The 19,234-nt window shown below is 52.5% G+C and overlaps 10 protein-coding genes across 10 annotated transcripts; 4 read left to right on the top strand and 6 right to left on the bottom strand.

Moving 5' to 3' along the window:
* Positions 1–637: 637 nt before the first annotated feature.
* Positions 638–2,069, bottom strand: N0V89_009982 (uncharacterized protein; the record flags this gene model as incomplete). Its single annotated transcript, XM_056218727.1, has 2 exons — positions 638–1,819; positions 1,869–2,069. 2 exons carry the CDS (start codon positions 2,067–2,069, stop codon positions 638–640), a joined length of 1,383 nt encoding a protein of 460 aa, XP_056067992.1.
* Positions 2,070–2,474: 405 nt separating this feature from the next.
* Positions 2,475–3,408, top strand: N0V89_009981 (uncharacterized protein; the record flags this gene model as incomplete). Its single annotated transcript, XM_056218726.1, has 2 exons — positions 2,475–2,724; positions 2,828–3,408. The coding sequence occupies 2 exons, from the start codon at positions 2,475–2,477 to the stop codon at positions 3,406–3,408; spliced, it is 831 nt and encodes a 276-aa protein (XP_056067991.1).
* Positions 3,409–3,931: 523 nt separating this feature from the next.
* On the bottom strand, positions 3,932–5,503 carry N0V89_009980 (uncharacterized protein; the record flags this gene model as incomplete). The annotated part of the gene is made up of 1 exon (XM_056218725.1): positions 3,932–5,503. One exon carries the CDS (start codon positions 5,501–5,503, stop codon positions 3,932–3,934), a length of 1,572 nt encoding a protein of 523 aa, XP_056067990.1.
* A 450-nt stretch (positions 5,504–5,953) lies between these two features.
* Positions 5,954–6,856, bottom strand: N0V89_009979 (uncharacterized protein; the record flags this gene model as incomplete). Its single annotated transcript, XM_056218724.1, has 1 exon — positions 5,954–6,856. The coding sequence occupies one exon, from the start codon at positions 6,854–6,856 to the stop codon at positions 5,954–5,956; it is 903 nt and encodes a 300-aa protein (XP_056067989.1).
* A 1,294-nt stretch (positions 6,857–8,150) lies between these two features.
* Positions 8,151–9,018, top strand: SEC22 (SNAP receptor; the record flags this gene model as incomplete). The annotated part of the gene is made up of 5 exons (XM_056218723.1): positions 8,151–8,187; positions 8,248–8,282; positions 8,329–8,438; positions 8,497–8,908; positions 8,956–9,018. 5 exons carry the CDS (start codon positions 8,151–8,153, stop codon positions 9,016–9,018), a joined length of 657 nt encoding a protein of 218 aa, XP_056067988.1.
* A 780-nt stretch (positions 9,019–9,798) lies between these two features.
* On the top strand, positions 9,799–10,620 carry N0V89_009977 (uncharacterized protein; the record flags this gene model as incomplete). The annotated part of the gene is made up of 2 exons (XM_056218722.1): positions 9,799–10,206; positions 10,273–10,620. 2 exons carry the CDS (start codon positions 9,799–9,801, stop codon positions 10,618–10,620), a joined length of 756 nt encoding a protein of 251 aa, XP_056067987.1.
* Positions 10,621–11,134: 514 nt separating this feature from the next.
* Positions 11,135–11,851, top strand: N0V89_009976 (uncharacterized protein; the record flags this gene model as incomplete). Its single annotated transcript, XM_056218721.1, has 3 exons — positions 11,135–11,241; positions 11,292–11,747; positions 11,806–11,851. 3 exons carry the CDS (start codon positions 11,135–11,137, stop codon positions 11,849–11,851), a joined length of 609 nt encoding a protein of 202 aa, XP_056067986.1.
* A 656-nt stretch (positions 11,852–12,507) lies between these two features.
* On the bottom strand, positions 12,508–13,389 carry N0V89_009975 (uncharacterized protein; the record flags this gene model as incomplete). Its single annotated transcript, XM_056218720.1, has 1 exon — positions 12,508–13,389. The coding sequence occupies one exon, from the start codon at positions 13,387–13,389 to the stop codon at positions 12,508–12,510; it is 882 nt and encodes a 293-aa protein (XP_056067985.1).
* A 364-nt stretch (positions 13,390–13,753) lies between these two features.
* N0V89_009974 (uncharacterized protein) lies at positions 13,754–14,896 on the bottom strand (the record flags this gene model as incomplete). The annotated part of the gene is made up of 1 exon (XM_056218719.1): positions 13,754–14,896. One exon carries the CDS (start codon positions 14,894–14,896, stop codon positions 13,754–13,756), a length of 1,143 nt encoding a protein of 380 aa, XP_056067984.1.
* Positions 14,897–16,420: 1,524 nt separating this feature from the next.
* Positions 16,421–17,826, bottom strand: N0V89_009973 (uncharacterized protein; the record flags this gene model as incomplete). The annotated part of the gene is made up of 2 exons (XM_056218718.1): positions 16,421–17,208; positions 17,658–17,826. 2 exons carry the CDS (start codon positions 17,824–17,826, stop codon positions 16,421–16,423), a joined length of 957 nt encoding a protein of 318 aa, XP_056067983.1.
* Between the last annotated feature and the right edge of the window lie 1,408 nt (positions 17,827–19,234).

Below are 19,234 nucleotides of genomic sequence, written 5' to 3'. Positions count from 1 at the left end.
ATCAGTGGCTGTGAAAAGACTTGGCTACTATCACAGGGAGGCGAGCGGCCACGAGATTCCATGATCGTGAATTCCGGTCACCGCCTTTCAGACGCAAAGTTAACGTAGCGTCGCATGTACAGCGATCTTCTCGGCGCAGAACGCGTAAAGATATCGATACCACTGTTGTGCATGAGACATGAACACGCGCTTCAGGCTTTGCCGTGTCGCGGGGTGCGGTAGACGCGTCGAGCACACTAGGTAGGTAGCCTCGCGGCGTGGGGCGTACCGTTCTGTCGGTATCGAGGTACTTTGTCGCATATCGTGGGGAGTTGAGATGGCGTCGTTTGATTTAGAACCTTTCGCAACCTAATTGAGAAGGGTGTGTATCCAAGTTGTAATGCACTTGCTGTGGGTGCGACACCAGGCAGTCATGGGTTTCCAGGCTACGAGACGATTGAACGTGGCCAACCACACGTTAACGACTACAAATAGTCAAACTTTGATTGATAATGTTACAGCCGCTGTGTGTGCGCATGTATGCGCATTATAAAAGCCGCTTTATACAGACTAGGCCATCTCAACCTTAACCTACCACCCTGAAACGCCATTCGCGCGGTACCGCGAGTATGAAATGCAGTGGGCAATATGGATAGTCTCACAACTCCTCCTTGTCCTCCTCCTCATCCCAACCGTCCGTATCCGTATCCTTGATAGGGTCCGCCTCGGCATTCTCAATAGCCTTCAAAAACTTCTCACCGGACTTCTTGTCCGTTGCAAAGAGATGATCCACAACCATCTTCTTGGGCGTCTCTCCCATCCACTGGAACAGCGAGAAGTCCTGGAACTTTTCGGCGCGGAAAATCTCGAGGACCTCGAGAGGCTCGTCGTCGCTCAGGTTCTCAATGAAATGGCCCATGTTCTTGGGTACGATGCCGACGTCTCCAGCCTGGTAGTCGAACGTCCTTGCGTTTCCTTCACCGGCGAAGATGGTCACGCGAGCGCGGCCCTTGATGAAGTAGCTCCACTCGTCTGCATTAGGGTGCCAGTGCATCTCTCGGATTGCGCCCGGCTCGATGTCAAGATGTGCTGCAGCTACAGACTTGGACAGAGGGAAGTTGGTGGAGTCGGTGATGCGGACCTTACCACCGGTTGTGATCATGGGCTCCTGTGCCAGCATCTTGTGAGTGAAATTTAGCTTTGACTTCTTGTATCCTGGGCCATCGGGAATCTCTTTGTCGATGGAATCCACTTGACGACCTTGAAAGATGTACTTCTCCTTTTGAGGGATGGCGTTGAAGACCTCGGGATGGACGCGGAAGTTCTCAGCGAGTACGCTCTTGGGCGTCCGGGCGACCCAGTCAGTCAACAAGAAGGTCGACTCCTCGTTGAAGTTGCCGTCATCGAAGATAAGCAGAAATTCAGTGCCGTTGGGGGCAAGACCTTGCAGGGAATGCGGGTGGCCGGACGGGAAGTACCACAAATCGCCCTTCTCCAGATCGTCGACAAAACTGCCGCCTTCGGTGTCGAGAGCAGTGATGCGAACACTGCCCTCAAGAACATATGCCCACTCAGCTTCCTTGTGCCAATGCAGCTCGCGAATGACACCCTCTTCAAGACGCATGTTAACACCAGCTAGTTCAACACTGGTGGGAAGTTCGCGAATGGTCGTCTGACGGGTCCAGCCGCCTTCTTCAATGCGAATATGCGAGTCTGCGAACGACCACCTCATGTTCTTCATGTTTCCATGATCGGTGCTTGGTGGCCTGATCAGATCTGGGTTTTGGCGTTGTCGCTCTTCGTTTTGCGGGCCCAGCATGGTTGCTCCATCGCCATTTCTCTGTACCCTCATTAGCAATGGAGTTTGGATGTTGGCGAAATTGACTCACCCATGGCAACGGATTGAGCTTGTTTCCGATAGAGTCGACTTTTCGATCATACGGATCGCGATGGTCTGGTGTGTACGGCCGTGGCGTCTTGGACCTGAAGACTCGTGGTGCTCCATTTCCGGCTAGCGGTGCTTGCTCCACTGGAGCGGCCCAGACACCACCGCAGACGCCCAGCAATGCAAGGTACGACGAAAGATACATGACTTTTGGTGCAATTGACTCCAAGCCCGAAGTCGAAAGTCACTGTCCGCCTTTATAAATCATGCCGCAGGCGCCCTGCTTTATGCCGCCGCCGTCCCCCGCTCGCTTCCCTTTTCCCATGACGACACAACCGAGCCTTCCCCTTCTGACGCGCCCAGCCTCCATGTCTAACTCGAGGATGCGCATTCTCCGCTCTTCAAACACTGGTCATCACGCTACGGTGCAAGAACTCTGTCGCCGACCCCGAGATATCCTACATTTACCGCCGGGCTGAGATGGCACGTTAAAGGCACGGCCCCTGCTGCTGGTTGGAGACCCAGCAACACCACCCTTCGGACCTACTTCTGATGCCGAGAGGGCCCTGGACAAGGCAAATCCACAACAACGCGGAACACGGCAGCAACAATGAATAGCAACGCGCAAAACCATCGGGACCGACGCGCTGACGAGGAAACCCCGCTACTGGGAAATGGTCGGTCTGGACCTGCAAAGGATGCGGATGAAGTCGGGCTCGGGACGAAGCTGAAGAAGCACTTTGGTGCCAATGTGAGCAAGAATTGGGCGGATCTCGTCCTGCTGTTTTGCTATGTTATCACGGGGCTGCTTGACAGCTCTGCTGTCTTCATCTGGGGCTCCTTTGTGAGCATGCAGACAGGTGAGCTCCAATTCCCGCTTGTCAATTGGGTAGTAGAGTCGCAATCGACCTGCTATCTTGACGGCAAGATGCAATTGAGCTGGTATTCTGACGCAACGACAAGGCAACACGGTATACCTCGGTCTCGGTCTCGTCGCTCCCTCTGAAGGCATACGCTGGGTTAAAGCGCTCACGTCCATTGCCTCCTTCTGCGTCGGCTCGTTCTTTTTCGCACGCTTCCACCGCTTCCTTTCGCCACGCAAGCGCTGGGTCCTCGTTGCCTCATACACCCTGCAATGCCTGCTCATTGTCCTCGCCGCTCTCATCGTCACCTTCGGCCACGATGAATCCGACGACAAGGAGCGTCTGCACTGGCAGGTCCTCGTGCCGCTCGCTAGCGTCGCGTTCCAATCGAGTGGACAAGCTGTCACGTCGAGGGTGCTCCAGTACGGCGGATTGACGAGCGTGGTGCTCACGAGCAACTACTGCGATCTCTTCTCCGATCCGAACCTGATCAATGTGAACAACGTGGAGAGGAACAGGAGAGTGGCTGCGCCCGTCCTGCTGCTCATCGGCGCCATGTTCGGCGGGCTATGGGCACATAGCTCCATTGGTCTTGCGGGCGCACTGTGGACGGCCGCTGCGTTGAAGGCCGTCGCTGTATTGGCCTGGATTTTCTGGAGCGCCGACCCCGAGGAAGCTTAGTATGGTCGCACAACTCAAATCACGGGAGCCGCACTGTCCCCACATGCAAGCGAACTGTACATCACAAATTGTGGGAGGTAAATACGTGCGGTTACTGGTTGAGATTGTCATACAATGTCCAGGCAATCAGTTTACACGACAGAATTACCTGTCACGTCGTCGTGGAGTGGGGAAGTGGAAGTAGGACCGAGAACATGGTACAGTACGGAAGCATAGCTCTGCATTGCGTATGTAGCTTGTAAGCGCATCGGAGCGATAAATACTTGCACATATGACAATGAAATACAACAACGAATATATGTGTTTCTTTCGAATTGGAGGCTCCCAAGCCTGCGATAAACATCGCCTGGTGTTGCCCATTTGGCGAGAACACATGATACCCATTCTGTAAAGGGGAAACTAGACCTTGCAGCAAGCGGCACACGACGCCAAACGTTCTCCATGCTTACTTCAGCCGTCCTGTCACCAACTCCGGTCGGTCTCAGTGTATAAAGTCATCGATTTCAGAGCGTAAAAACAAATTCTACCCACTCACACTCGTCCTCACAAAAGCCTCCGCTACCCGCCTACTCATCCCATCATCAGCGGGGACCATTGCACGCTCGACCTTCATATCCCCGCCAGCAACAACATCGAGATCATCCGCAAACTTGGCCTCCACGTCCTTCCCCGCAACCCTCAACTTTATCACACACTCTAGACGGTACCCTCTCCATGCACTATATGTTTTAAAACTCGGCAGCACATCCTTCGGCAACGTGATACTCGCTATGCACACCTGGTCTTCAAAAGCACCTTTCTGAGGGGCGAACGTCGCGTTAGCAGGCGTTTGCATTGCTCGAATTTCGACGTTCTTGAGCGTTTCCCTCCTCACAGGCATTTCCGGTGAATTGATGTCGGCTTGAGATGCCACATGTGCGGGTAGAAGCGTGCGGATGCCCGTATACGACCGCACGACAAACGTCATACTCGCAACGGTGATATCTGGAATCGGAAAGTTGTATAGCTTCCCCGGTGGTGGGGCAAGAACGTCCATTGTCAGACTCATCTTGAGGCTCGCACCTGGCATGGATAAGCGCGGTGCGCTGGCCTTGACGCTGAAATAGAAGGTTGGCGCTGCGGTGTTGAATGCATCGCAGAATTGTTCGCGCAGGCGGAGTTTGCGCTCTTTTGCTAGGGCTGCTGTCTGGACGGACAGGTTGGAAGTCATGTGGTGCTGTTCGCCTTTCAAGAGGGTGAGCTTGGAGACTGCGAGGCGCAGTGTCGTGAGTGTTATGGGATAGTGGAAGGTTGCGTTTGGAATGAGTTTGTGAGTGCTAGGATCCGATGTGGAGCGGATGGCGACCAAGGAGTATGCTGTTGATGCGGAGCCCTGGATGTTGGATAGCTTTGACACGCTGCGTGGCCCCATGTACATTGATGGTGGTAACGGATGTCCTGCTTTGTCCTCGAACGGATTCTGATTCGGCCACCCTGTCGTCCAATAGCTCTTCCCTGCTTCATGACCTTGCGTGATGTCGTTGAGGTCCGCAGGTGGAAACTCGCACAAATGCGGAATGAGGAATTCAAACCTTGGTATAGGGGTTTGCGCGCCGGGCTTCAGGTGTGTCGTTTGGAAGACAAGCGGCGTGTGGTTGGTATGCGTTGTTTTGGGGTCCTGGATCTTCGTCGTAGTCTGCCCAGAGAAGATAATGTGAATGTGCTCTTCTGCGGTCGACCAGCCAATGATATATCCTGTTATCCAATCTCCTGGTGCAAACACTTTGGACGGATGGTCAAGAACAAGTTGAAGTTCTGTATTGTGATTTGAAGGCGGCGCCGGAATCGGCGCCGAAGTTTGAGCAAATTGAGCACGAGGTGGTGGTGGCGGTCCAGGCTCGTCGTAAAGCGAATCCGTGTCTGTGTCTGTGTAGTTGTTCGCAGGACCAAATGGAATGAACCCATAATTTGAAGGCCGTGGAGTGAGTCCTGGGCTTTGCAATGATAATCTAGCTGGTGAGCGAGGCCCGGGTGGAGGACGTGGGAAAGTGGCGATGAGTTCCAATCCCAGTGGCTCCTTCCGTTGGGAACGCAGTTCCTTCCGTCGGATGGACATAATCGCACGCAAACATTTAACTGGAGTGCTCAACCAAAGATAAATGTTGTCTCAGTGCAAGAATAACTGAGGTTCAATAAATAGCTGATCAATGCTATTCGAGGCTCATCTGCTTGGGCTGAGATAGAGAGATTGTTCCGATGACAAAATACACAAGGCTAAGACATTCCGTCCACGGGTAGAGCAAAGTATCCGGATCGTATCGTAGACAGGAAAGTACAATGCTGATGAGGATGTGTCGAGTTACATGTCTATTCCATAACGCCGGGACACCCAAAAGCATATGCGACGTAAGCGGTTTCGCTGTCGCAATACTCCAACCCTTCCATCGCTGTCGCATAACAACCCGCTTGCAACACGATATGAAAATTACATGCATAGGAGAATGCCTGCATCCTCAGTAAATCCTCGTTTCTCCATATCGTAAGACACAAAACCGTTGGGGTACTGTTAGTTCTGGCCCCACCACAACTCGGCCTCACTTTCCTTCCAGTCGTCGAAAGCACCTGCCGCGCGAGCCTTGATAGCCTGCTCAGCGGACGCCTGCCAGGTTTTGGCAAGATGGCCATTCTCAAGATCTTCCTTGAACTTGGCGACATCGGTACGGAACAGGTTAAAGTTGAGGCTCACTTCTCTAGGGCGGGCATTCTCGGCAGCGGTGCCAGCCCGAAGGTCGTTGGCGAGCTTGACGTTGATGGTGTTGGAGGGGAGTAACGCGAGGATCTTCAGCTTCTGATCAGAGGTGAGGCAGGTCCAGGCGTTGGCTTCGAGGAGCATGTGGAAGACATCGGACTTCGTGAGTCGACTGCTGGAATTAGTGGTAATGTGAACGGGTTCGTAGATTTTGCTTCCTGCCTTGCGAGGAGCTGCAGTAGCCTTTGGTGGCGAGGGAAGATCAGTGAAGCGCTCAGGCGCCTTTCGGGCGCGACCGCTGGAGCGAGTGCCGACGGGAGGTGCGGGAGGAGTAGCCTTCCCAGCAGCCTTTCGAGCAGCTTTTGGAGCAGTCTTGGAAGTAGTCTTTGAAGCATTCTTTGGGGCATTCTTTGGGGCAGTCTGTGGAGCAGCCTTCTTCACGCGCTTGCCTGGGGCCATGGGGGTTTGAGGATCCTCAACCTCGGCGTGAGCGCGCTTCTTGCTTGCAGTGGAGGTGGACGAGTTAACGGAGCCAGATGGAGATAGAGCACGAGTACCGTCCTGGGAAGGGTCGGGTTTGGGGGCGAGAGTAGGCTCTGCAGCGATAGCAGGGTTCGAAGCCGGGGCTAGCGCGGGCGAGTCATCAACACAGGCGCCAGGGGGTGTGGGGACTGAGTCGGCTGAGGACAGCGGAGAAGAGCCGTGCATATAAGGAGACATGTTCGTCAAGTTGATTTTGATGGGTGTGGTTGAGGGTGATTGTTGGGTTTGGTTTGGGGAAACCGAAGCAAAGTTTGCTGTGGTGGAAGCGTTACCAGAAGAGTCAATCGAGAGTTGGAGTTCGAGGGATGGGTCCTTGGGGGTAGGGAGCCTGTATATGTGAGCCCGTGGCTGGGAAGCGTGCGCCAAGTCCTATTGTATGTATCCGTGCGGCTGCTATTGTCGAGTGAAGGGTGGGTATGTGTACAATAAGAGCGTGCAGCCAATAGGCTTGCCGAATCTAAGATCGAAGGATTTCACCACTGAAAGTGAACGATTGGAGTAGGGCGTGCGACGATTCTCGGCCGCAATATATGGGGGGACTGAGGCGTGTAGTGGGAATGAATAAAAAGACGCGAGAATGCTTTGCCGCGTCGCGTTACAGAAGGGGAAAGTGACAAAGTTGAGATGTGAGTGTCGTCCAGACAGCTCCAATGAAAATTGAGCTCACATACGGTACAGGCAGAGACATGTTGCGAAGGAAGTAAGCGTGGCGACGCTTTGTCGGATCGTAATGTGGGAAGTCAATTGCCCTTCTGTAACAAAAGCAGCCCTCGAACGGCCCCCAACGCATACACAAGAGGTCGAAATCGGCTTCTCAGGACTCAATAGGACGCGAAAAGATTCGGCAAATGATGGCACAATGGCTCAACCCGCTGTAATGCTGATAGGGTGAAAAACATTTGAGCTTTCCAAATGGGCGTCCGCCACGAACGCAGGCTTCGAAGCACAATGACTGGACGAGCCAGTATGATCTAGAGTTCAGAACACCCGCTGTGGAACATTCGCGTTTCCTAGCGGCTTGCGATATGGTGGGATGAGGTGACAAGGTAGGTAGCGAAAAATGTGCCTGGCATCTTGTCTTCAGTGGTCATGCCACAGCAACGCACACAGTGACCACAGCGGCAAAGCGGATGATGGTTCTAGCGTTGAACCACCGGAAGCCGGACGAATGGATTATACATTACAATGTCATGGTCTAATGCTGATGATGTAGCTGGACTGTACCTCGTGCTACTCGTACAACCTTGGAACCTTGGAATGTTTCCGTACCCAAACACCGGCGGGCCCGTGCGTGCGAGCTCTCCACTTGGGTAGCCTACATTGCAGCTTCGCAGCCACAACGACAACTTTCCACATCGACACGTAGCCTCTTTGCAGCGCCCTTCTGCTGCCTCACTCGCCGCAACTACACCTTCCTCGCCCACAAAAACTTTTCCTTTTTGGAAATCCGTCGACGCACTGCGCACACACGATGATTGAGCACACGGTTGTGTCGCGCCTCGAGGGTAGTACGTCACAGCCTACAAAATGCGCCGCACATGGTAAAGGACAGGATTGACGATGCATAGGCTTGGTGCTCTGCGCCTCGCTCGAGACTAGAGAGGTATGAAGCACACCTCGTTTCTGCGCGCCCCGCTCACGCACCTCAGTTAGACCCTGAACTGAACGAGGTCATCAACAAGGCCAAGCTCGTACAGCGCCGTCTCAATCGGAATTCGGAGCCTCAGGGCAGCATCGAGAGCGGAAAATACACATACCAGTACGCCTTGCTTTGGTCCTCGAGCGCCGCGAAGACGTTGCTGACAATACAACGACAGCTACTCCATAAACGACCGTGGAGACCTCGCCTTCCTTTGCATATGCAACCGCGCCTACCCCCGTAAACTCGCATTCACCTATCTCTCCGACCTACAGACCGAATTCGAGAACAACTACAAGCCTGACGCGTACAGCAGCCCCACACTGCGACCGTATGCTTTGAATGGCTTCGACAAGTATATACAGCAGACAAAGGAGACGTATCAGGACGCGCGCGCGACCCAGAATCTGGACAAGTTGAACAGCGAGTTGAAGGACGTGACCAAAGTCATGACCAAGAACATCGAGGATCTATTGTACAGAGGAGACAGCCTGGAGCGCATGGGCGACATGTCGAGTCGATTACGGGAAGACAGCAGGAAATACAGAAAAGCCGCCGTGAGGATCAATTGGGAGCTGCTACTGAAGCAGGTAAGTATAGACACTAGCGACTGCTCGCTGGTACTAACGTTTGATAGTACGGTCCTTTTGGTGCCCTCGGCCTCATCATAATCTTCTTCATCTGGTGGCGGTTCTTGTAGCGGTTCTTGTATCGGGTTGATAAGATGAATAGGTTGGAGGTCCAACAAGGGTCACTGTTTGGAGCTCTTGCGGTATGAAGACAGATGTCTTGTACTATGTTTGATACAGGAACGAGCAGTGCAAAGGCCGGAAGACTTGGCTTCGATGCCATTTCTCATCGTTAGAGGTTGTCGGATAATATACCAGAATATCACAATATACCACAGGGATGTGGTCGCAAAATGCCATCTACCGCATCGCAGTAAACAACGTTCATCACGCGGCCCGGTCTCATGGTCCGTCGTTCTCAAATTTGGCTCAAATGGAACTTGACGTGTAAGCTTCCTAAATCGATTGTTGCAAGAGAGCGATTCCACTTTTCCACGTGGCACTTGTATAGTGAAGTGGCATTAGTCTGGTACGCTCAATAAAATACAGGGCCTCCCGTCTGCGTAAGCACTGGGCAAAAGGACCAGACTAACAACTCCAAACAGTCGTCAGCGTGGAGTGTGAATGCACCGTGCTTACTAGACTCCACTATTAGTGCACAGGGCGTACAACGGTACAACACTGGACGGTACGCCCTGGAGAACTAGACCTCGGAGCGGCACAGCGGTAATGCTACGATCCGACGGCGCGGCGGGATCCTCGGGCGCCCCACAGAGTTTAAGGCTGATACCTCAAGCTTCGGTATCTGGTACGCGTGGGTCTGGGTATATAAGCGGCGTATTCTCGCATTTGACTCTCATTTTCTTTCGGTTATTGGCAGCTTCTACATCTTCGTCGACCGTAACCCTCAAATGTCTAAACCCCAAATCGTGCTCATTCCGGGAGCATGGCACTTTCCTTCCTGCTACTCCCTCATCATCCCGAAGCTTGAAGCAGCTGGCTATACCGTGCACACGACCCAATTGCCCTCTGTTACGGACCACGACCCTCCAAAGGACCTCTCGGCCGATATCGCAGCTGTACAGACGATCGTAGACAAGGCCATTGGGTCCGGAAACGACGTCATTGTATGCCCCCACAGCTGGGGAGGAATCGTAGTGGGCTCCGCCTTAGTCGGATATAGCAAGAATGAAAGGGAAGCACAGGGTGGAAAAGGTGGTGTGGTTAGATGTGGGTACATGTGCGCCTTCATGGCGTCCGAGGGCATGAGCTTAAAAGACGCCAATAAAGGACAACCCACGACGTGGTGGACTGTAAAGGTGAGTTTTCCTCCCAAGATCATGTTAGTACGTATAAAGCGAAAATACGTGCTAACAGCAGCCTAGGACGACGAGTTCTCGCTCTTGAACGACAACGCCCGAGACACTTTCTACAATGACCTGCCGCCTTCCCAACGTGACTATTGGTTCGAAAAAGTCTCGCGCACGCACTCGTTACACTCCTTCGGAGCAAAGGCTACGGGAGAGGCCTGGAAACAGATCCCTACGTACTACCTTCTCTGCGAGGATGATATGGCGATACCGGCTGCGGCGCAGGAAGCGATGACCAGCATGGTGAAGAACATGGGCGGTGAGCTTTGGACTGAGAGATTGAAGAGCTCGCATAGTCCTTTTTTGAGCCATGTGGATGAGACGGTAGCATGGATAAGAAAGGTTGCTGGGGAGGATGTCTGATGTTGTGTTCGGCAATCAAAAGGCTTGGTACTCATCGTGTATGCTGGAACGACTTGAAATGCTTCGCATCCGAGAAAAGGACATGCAAGCAACACTCTCGTCGCTCATTATACCCTCAATTGAACCATATTGAGTCTCACCAGATGTAGGAAAATAACTGCGCATTGATGTTGACACGAATTCTAACGCGCAGTCGGTAGCAAAGGCGGCAAATAACTTGTAGCCGCCAATTTCTACATATTGCTCATGTTCACCGAACGCGCGTTTTTGCACGTGACCCGCGACACTTCATTCGACACCGATCTTCGTAAGTCTCCCAAGGGTCTCTGATGATCTTTCTCGATACATATTGCACTCTAGGTCGCGTCGCACATACTAGCGGGAGGCCCCCACACTCTCATGACAGCAATCAAGAACTCTCGAGATTTGGCCACATGTCGGCTGAAGTGAATGCTCATATATATACTGATGGCAGCTTGCAAAAACCCTGATGAGAGATGCTTCAGCTGCCGCTATGAAGTTCCTCGCATGGACGTTGGCATTGCCATTCTTTGCAGAAGCTGCTCCAACATTAGCCACGACTAGTGAAGCATGCACAATCAAGAACCAAAGAAAAGCTTGGTCGGTCTGATGCACCAGATCATGACCTTTCCTCTAATATATTCACCCAGGCACACGCTCACCCGCATCGAGAAGCTCGCCTACATCACCGCCGAAAAATGTCTCATGACCTTGCCAGCGAAATTAGGGCTCAAAGGACCTCGCACGCGCTTCGATGAGTTCCAAAAAGTACACGTCCTCGCGACAGAATCGGTCCATTTCGTAGGAGCGTTCTTGCCCTTCCACCGGTACCTCATATATGCGCATGAAAGCATCCTCCAAACAGAATGCAACTACACCGGCGCTCAACCTTACTGGGACGAGCCACTTGATGCCGGCAACTTCTCTTCCTCTGTTGTGCTCGATGCAGTGACGGGCTTCGGAGGAAATGGTGCAGGACTGAGTAATTGCGTCAACGACGGGCCGTTCAAAGACTACGTCAATGCTATTGGGCCGTTTCAGCAAATCACGGATCACTGCATTGATCGAAGGATCGACGACTGTGCGAGTGCGCAGGCCGCGTCGAAGTATGTCGACCAATGCATGGCTTCGAGTAATTATTCTACGTTTTGGCCGTGCCTGGAGGGATTTCCGCATGGTGCTGGCCATGGTGGAATCGGTGGACAGGTGAGCGATCATTGATGTTACTGGTAATAGGATAATTGTTAACTTGCTCACGGATGCTGAACGTGTACTCAAGCCCCGGCGATCCCCTCTTCTACCTCCACCACACATATCTCGATAAGGTGTGGTGGGAATGGCAAAGTCGCAACCTCTCTGCTCGGCTCGCCGACATCTCGGGTACGAATCGAGGAATGCTTGGAGGCTTCCCTGGGTTACCTGGAAACGGGACCTTCCCAGGTTTCCCCGGTAATGGAACGTTTCCAGGATTTCCTGGTAATGGAACAGTTCCTAGCATACCGGGAAATGGGAGCTGTGCAGAGTTCCCCGGAGGGCCATTCCCACCGCAGGCGGCTTTCAACTCTGGCGTCCCGCCTACGCGCTTCGTGGAAAGAGATGGTGATCCTGGGGACGTGACTACGCTGGGACATGTGCTCACGTTGTTTGGAATATTGCCCAATGTGACGATTGGAGATGTTATGAACATACAGGCTGGGCTATTTTGTTACGAGTACTTGTAGTGAATTGTGGTTCAAGGCTATTGACAAAGATCAAATCCGAATTGCAAAAGAATAAATCTGGAATTCTGGAAACGTACGATTTGAATAATTAGGTGTCTCTGCTTTCAGTCATCATGGCCTGCAATAATTGACTACATGGGTAGGTCTACGCGCCCCAGGCCCTCCTCTCTACGTCCATCCAGCTCTCGGCCGCATATTCCATATGGAGGTTCTTGACGCCATCCTCGTTCGCCACTGCGCCGCTGATTAGATTATGACTACGGTCACGGACTGAAGTCGGCTCGGTCTTCACCACCATAGGTACTTTTGCAGCCTCCTTCACCACCCGCGCAAGCTCCTCATGCTCCTTGTCAACAAAATTTGTCTTCCAGGCGGCCACAGCTTGCTTGGCCTGTTTACCAGCGCCTTGCCGAGCTGAAGCCAACCGCGAAAATGCCGTCTTGCCCAAACTCCACATACGCTCTGTGGACGTACCATGGCGAGCTTTAGCGGAATATCCGGAACCCGAGTCAGCATGGAAGAGAGGGGCGTAGTCATCGTAAGACGATGACTCGAATGACAGCAAGTTACCAAGGGCACTGTTCTCAGGAGTTAAGTCCATCGGGTGTAAGAAGGCGTCGACATTCTGCGTTGAGCGAAGATAGCCCCGAGGGAGAGGGGAAGGAGGTGGTGACATCTCGTTCTCGGAGTCTTCGAAGTTCTCCAAGGTTGGTCGGTGGGCGTACGCGGCGAGATCCGCCACCCCGGATGTCATATCCTCAACTTGGTTGTAGTTCACAGAGACCCAAGATTCGTCGTCGGTGGAGCTATTCACGGTCTCAAACTCACCAAAGTCTTCATCGTTGGTGGAACCGTCCAGGGACTCAATCTCGGCCGAAGCATCGTCATCAATGTGGGACACCGGATTCTGTTGAACTACATTTGGTTTGAGCTGGCCTCCAAGTTCTCGATCAGCCGTGAATGTGTTAGTGGCTCCCCAAACCTGCTGGGTAAGCTCCACTTGAATTGAGATTTGACCACTTGCCATCGTGAAATCTAGGGTATACGTTCACTCCGGCGAGTGCAACAGATGTGGCTGCTAGATGAACGTAAGAGCATAGCGTTGATATAGGCTAGACATAGGAGAGTGAACAATGTAGCGTCCATGTCAGGATGCATTGCGAATTTCTGCACAACGCTATGATGATAAAGATGTACTTGAGCAGCACACGCGTTGTGCATACACACCGCTTTGACTGAAGAAAGAAATTCTGAATTGATTGTCGGCTAACATAATAAGAAAATGGGGTATCTAAAATGGAGAAGAGGGAGCAAAAGGAATGCGAAAACGTTAGTTTCTACCTCTGTATTACCTATCGTGGAGGGTAGCATAGCACATTGGAATCCAAGTTCTAGCTCTTATCCAGTACTTGATATGGAGGTGGCGCGGTGTCTTCCTCCATTGACGGCGGTGCTTCGGCTGCACTTTCAGTAGCTTTCGCGTCCTTATGAGCTGGGGTTGGGGGTGGTGGCAGAGACGGAGCATTACCGCATGCTACGACCAAGATAGGCCCCTGTATAGGCGTAAAGCGGAACTTCTCCCTAGCACATTCGCCCCAGAGCTCCACTTTGAGCTTTTGTGTCAGTTCTAGACCGTACGTACTGAAAGCTGGGGCGAGCCGTAACGGAACTTCAGCTGTAGTTGCAGTCATGCCGTCATACATCAAGAGTCCTTCGCCCATATTGAAACTCTTTTCCAAAAAGATGTGCTTATCATTATGGCTCTCATCCATGTCGCTGGAGCCGAAGAGTGAGCGAGAAGGTATACGGACCCTCAAGCAGCTAGACAGTCTGACGCTAATCCGGCGGAGATAGACAGGCGGAGGATCGGGGATATCTTTCGAGCGCTCAAGATGGACGAGAGATAAAGACAAAATGACTGGCTGTCCAGAAGTCACCACACTAGGGCATGAGACGTCGATCTTATAGTTGGCGTAAGGCGTTGTGTCTTTATCCTTGTTCCAGCTGTGTTTGATCCTTGCACGCCAGCCTTCGTCCGGATCGTATTCTGGATGCAGTCGATGTGTGCGAGCGATTATGCCGGTTCTAGAATAGATGGTACGAGCGTCTGGGACCTGTGGGATAGGACTTGGTATAGACGGAGATGGTCGGTAGTTGAGCGGGCACCTGACTTCCTGTGCCGCGTTATATCTCCCGCCCGTATAGAGTCTCGCTTCTAGAAAATATTCCACCAGTTGCTCGTTCGACGAACCTCGGTAGTAAGTAGGCGGGAGGGGTCCTCCACATTCGTGCTCAAAGGAAGGATTTGGTAGCCATTTAGAGCCAGGCGATAGTTCTGTGCGTTCGGGCCATGTAAACTCGAAAGGCAGCTCGACTCTGTTATCCTCTGTGACGCCCTGGAGGGCACAGACGATGTCGTAGCTTTGGCCACCTGTGGGCGAAGAATAGAGCTCCAATGTCCGGCTAAAGAACTCTGGCTTTTCTTTGTAGGTGGTAGAACTTTGCCCGTTCGATCGAGTAATTGCGCATTTCATGCGGCCCCGGAACGTGATGTTGACCTGTGGTCATGCATTAGTATAGTATTGGTTTTCGGCATTGGTATAAGGTAGCCTGGGGTAACACAGGGCACTCAAAACACTAACTCTTTGAGGCCTCGAAGTGGCTTTCACTCTTACTGTCCCACGAACCACATCGCCGCTGGTCCAGCACAACCTGGCCTGCGCAGGTACTGAGACGTAGATATCTCGGTTAGGTTGATTCAAGCGGTTTGGCATCTCGAATAACGTGTTTTCTGTAGTTTTCGGGATCAGAGGCGGATCGCTGTTATTTAAGCTTGCAAGCCAGCATTTGAAGTGAGCACCGGGGTAGCCTGACACGAGTCCGTTGCACCACTAGCGTGGCAGCTTTCGAGCCAAGCCACAAATCATCGCCGGTAACACGGCAGCGGCAACTCTGCACAGCCACCACTTCAGCTTGTGTCATTCTGCACAATCGCCAGTTAACAGTGAATACGGTCCAGAATACGAACAAGGCGCAATTCATGTTCAGCATTGCACACGAAACCGGTTTATTAGACAACAATCGCTCCACGAAATAGCCCAGCCTCGGGCGACCAACGCAATCGAGTAGCAGGTCTTGTCTACCTAGGTACATTTCGCGTACGGGCAATGAAAGTGCATATGTCCATCTTATCAAATGTTCTTCCAAAGGTGTATCGAGTTTGATCAGTGACGGGATACGAGCTTGGTCGACCAGTAACCAGACCACGAATGTCAATTACTCTGCACACCACCTGGGCACTCTCAAATTTCCAAACAGATTTGTTTGGGGTGTACCAAAAGTTTGTTTGATTGACCGCTGATAAGCTCTGACCGTGCCAGGACCGAGGTCTCAACATAACATCGAAACACAAAACCCGTAGGAGTCACTGCCTTCTTCTGGAGGTTTTCTTGGAGATTCCGCTCTTTTAGAAGAAGGATCGCATTTCGAGGCTTATGGATTCCGGCACCTGTGGGATATAGCGCTTGGACTGGCTCAAAAATGATGATTCCATGGCCTTGTCTGCTGCCTGCGACGCCGGCACAAGGCCCTTAACACCAGCACCGCAAATGATGATCTTGGATTGGACGGGCATTTCGAAGGTTTCTTCGCCTTTTGAGTAGTGTTGATTGACCAGAAAAGATCTTGCATTTTCGTAAGTTGAGCCCCCAAAAAATCATCACCCATTCACTGTTACATAGAGTATCAACTCGTAGTGAGCTCTTGGAAAGCTCGTAGTGTGGACGTTAAGCGATTGGGAGGATCTTAGCTTTCGGAAGACTCCCATCTGCAGAGCCGCCACTGCACAACGGCCGAAGCGATAACTCGGACTTCCTGGCAGTAGGCGCTCTCGAAAGGATCTGACTTTCTCCTGCGGCCGTTGTAGCGTGACAATGAGCATGCGTATCCGACACTACGCGATCAGCCAGACCCAAAGCCTAGCCTGGATTTGAAGCTTTTCTCCACAATGGGAAGAGTCCTTGGACGGACACGTGCATGGACACATATCATCATTCCTCTCAAAATATCCCAAGCTCGACCCCTTTCTCTCTCGCAGCTTGATCGATGTCGAAGAATTCGGTGTCAGCCTCCCAAGCTTTTTCAAGTAACTCAAGCACGGTCTCGTCCACGATGGCGATATCATCATTGTAGAAGAAAGACGAGCGGAAGCGTGTCAGCGTAGATTTCCAGAGTGGGTTGGCTCTGAGCAGAGGAACCTCGAGGCTCGCTAGTGTATAGGGAAAAACCAGTCCTTTGTTCAAGAACATAGGTTCAAGCTCACCCGCTGTATCCATTTTGCGGACTAGTGCGTCGAGCGATGCGATGAGGCGGCAGAGGACCGCTTCGTTGTTGACGCCATGATCTTCACCAGAAGACGAGGAGCTCATGGTGGGCGAGGCGGCTATGTATCGACACCGCAGGCGACGGCGGGAATCAAGTATGCCAGCATACCGCCAGCTGTCCCAGAGATGGCACTGATCAAAAGTGCCCACGCAGCCCCGCCAGCTCCAGAACAAATCTTCAGCCTGCTGGTTTTTGTCGCGCTGATCGGCCACTTCAGCAAAAACATCCAGCAGACTCCGCGGCATGCCCGTCACAACCTCGATTTCACCAAGGAATTGATCACTGCTCCCGCTCCGTAGACTGCGCACACTCTTCCAGATACCGAGGCTAGGATGTAAGCGGCCTATCAAGAATGATGGCATGTCCATAACACCCAGAACCTCGAGGACGTGCTGCGAGGGCAGATGCACCCGGGGATCTGGCTGCAGACCTGCCAGACTGCCCTTGAGATCGTGCATATCAGCTAGAAGGCGAAGATACGGCGTAATCGGTCTATTCTGGTATAACTACGTAGACATTTCCGGCTCATTAGCACATTTTTCGTCTTCAACTCTAATTTTCCGCGTAATACTTACACACATAGTACAGATGAGTAACCCGCTGCAGATGGTAGCAGAGCGCCTCTCAGAGCCGAGACGCTCTAGGTCGGCGCGAAACGTGCGAATTGAGTGGTCCATACGCTCGATCGCGGTCACTGTCCACCCGTTCTCGTAGTAAGCCTGTAGAGCAGCGCCCACGAGCGGCAAAGCCCTGGACTCCTCCGATGCCGCTTTGAAGAAGACGGCCAGCCAGCTGTAGACTTCTGCATTGCATAAGTGATGAAGGCCTTCGGCCAGAACTAATCCATGGGATATGTTAGTGTGATCAATTATAGCCAAGTTTGTAGTCTTTACGGTGGCACTGTGCACGTACATTCTTCGAATGCGATTTGCTCCTCATCAGAGATGCTATCTGCCCCCGCCCTGCGCACAGCAACTGCCGAAGTTTCCAGTGGCGTCAGTGCCAGCTGTCCAACACGATCTGTGGGTGTGGCATCGTCGTGGATCTCTGTCGTCGTCGATGGTGCCGGCTGTGAGAGCATGCCAGGGTTGCTCACACCAACGAATCGGCCTCTGGACGCGATACCGTCGACCCACCGCACTGGATGTTCATAGCCCCCGCATCGGACATTTCGGTTCGTACACGCCCTGCATTCAGGCTTCTCCTCATCGCACTTGCGCTTGCGCTTCTTGCAATCGATGCAGCCCCCTCTCGTTCTCTTGCCGCTGCTGCTCATCTTCCCAGATTCTTCCATCCACAGCTGTACGATTGCTTAATGACGCTGTCGAGATCCTGGGAAAGGTGAGCGCTGATACTCGAACGCGATTGGACAACAGCATGGGATTGAGAGGAGGATGGAGCAGGAAGAGCGCATGTATTACCCCGATCAAGCTAAATCTGGGGACGGCAGGTTGTTTATCTGGGGTCAAGGTGCCGCCGATTTTAGCGGCCGAGGCGTGCATTAGTCTTATCAAGCGGCACAAGAGCCCCGGCAATTCGATTGTCACGTGCCCTCCATGAAACCTTCTTTGATTTGCTTGTCTTGTCCCTCGACAGCCTTCAAGAAAACTCGATTGGCTATATGTTGGCCCGCACAGGTACTGGAAAGCGCCGGACCCTGCTACACTCGGCGACTAGGCTCAGCTGCGCCAAATTCCGCCTCTGTTCCGCTACAGCTTATCACCCCGTGCCCGGATGCGCAAGGCCTGTACGATGCGCGTATCATCGTATCTGTAACGACATCTAAACGCGCTGCTGGGCCATCGGCGGCTGCACCTTCCTATATTTGTAACGGTGCACAGATAGTATTGTTCGACTAGTCTTCAACGACTGCTGCGGAGATAGTCACCAGAGTATTAGACCTTACGATATAAGTCGTGACCTGTGATGCTGTGGCGGCCTTCTGGGTGATTCATATTTATATCTGAAGTACATTTGATCAGAAAGCGCGGTCTTCCAGTTATGCCTACCGTCAATAACCAAAACGAGGAAGTGTTTCCTCCAGGAACTGTAACCCTCACACAATGTAAGTTGTCTCTCAGGCACCTCGAGATGGGTGCTATCCGCGATCGCTAGAATCACTGACCCTGATATCGTGTTGAAGATCGCGAGTCCGTCGCAAACGCGAAGATCGTCCTCTCCCCCCAGCCATCAGACGACCCAAATGAGCCGCTGGTGAGGCAGTCTAATTTTCACGATCTTCTGCAGCACACTAGCTCACCATTTTCTACAAACAATAGAACTGGTCCACATGGCGCAAGGTGACCAATATTACGCTCATTTTCGGAATGACATTGGCTGTGTTCACCAAGTGAGTCTTTCCGTCTCTCCAACTGCTCCCGCCTAGACAGCAATTCTTCGGATGCTAAGAGTCTTAGCTTGATGGTCCAGACGGTCTTTTGGCAGCAGATGCAAGTCGATATGGGCGTCAGCACCTCAAACCTTAACAA

This window comes from Didymosphaeria variabile, assembly GCF_027946475.1.
Source record: "Didymosphaeria variabile strain IMI 356815 chromosome Unknown scaffold_7, whole genome shotgun sequence".
NCBI classification, from domain to species: domain Eukaryota; kingdom Fungi; phylum Ascomycota; class Dothideomycetes; order Pleosporales; family Didymosphaeriaceae; genus Didymosphaeria; species Didymosphaeria variabile.
Note: the sequence above shows the minus strand (reverse complement) of the source record. Positions and strands in the feature narration are given on the sequence as shown.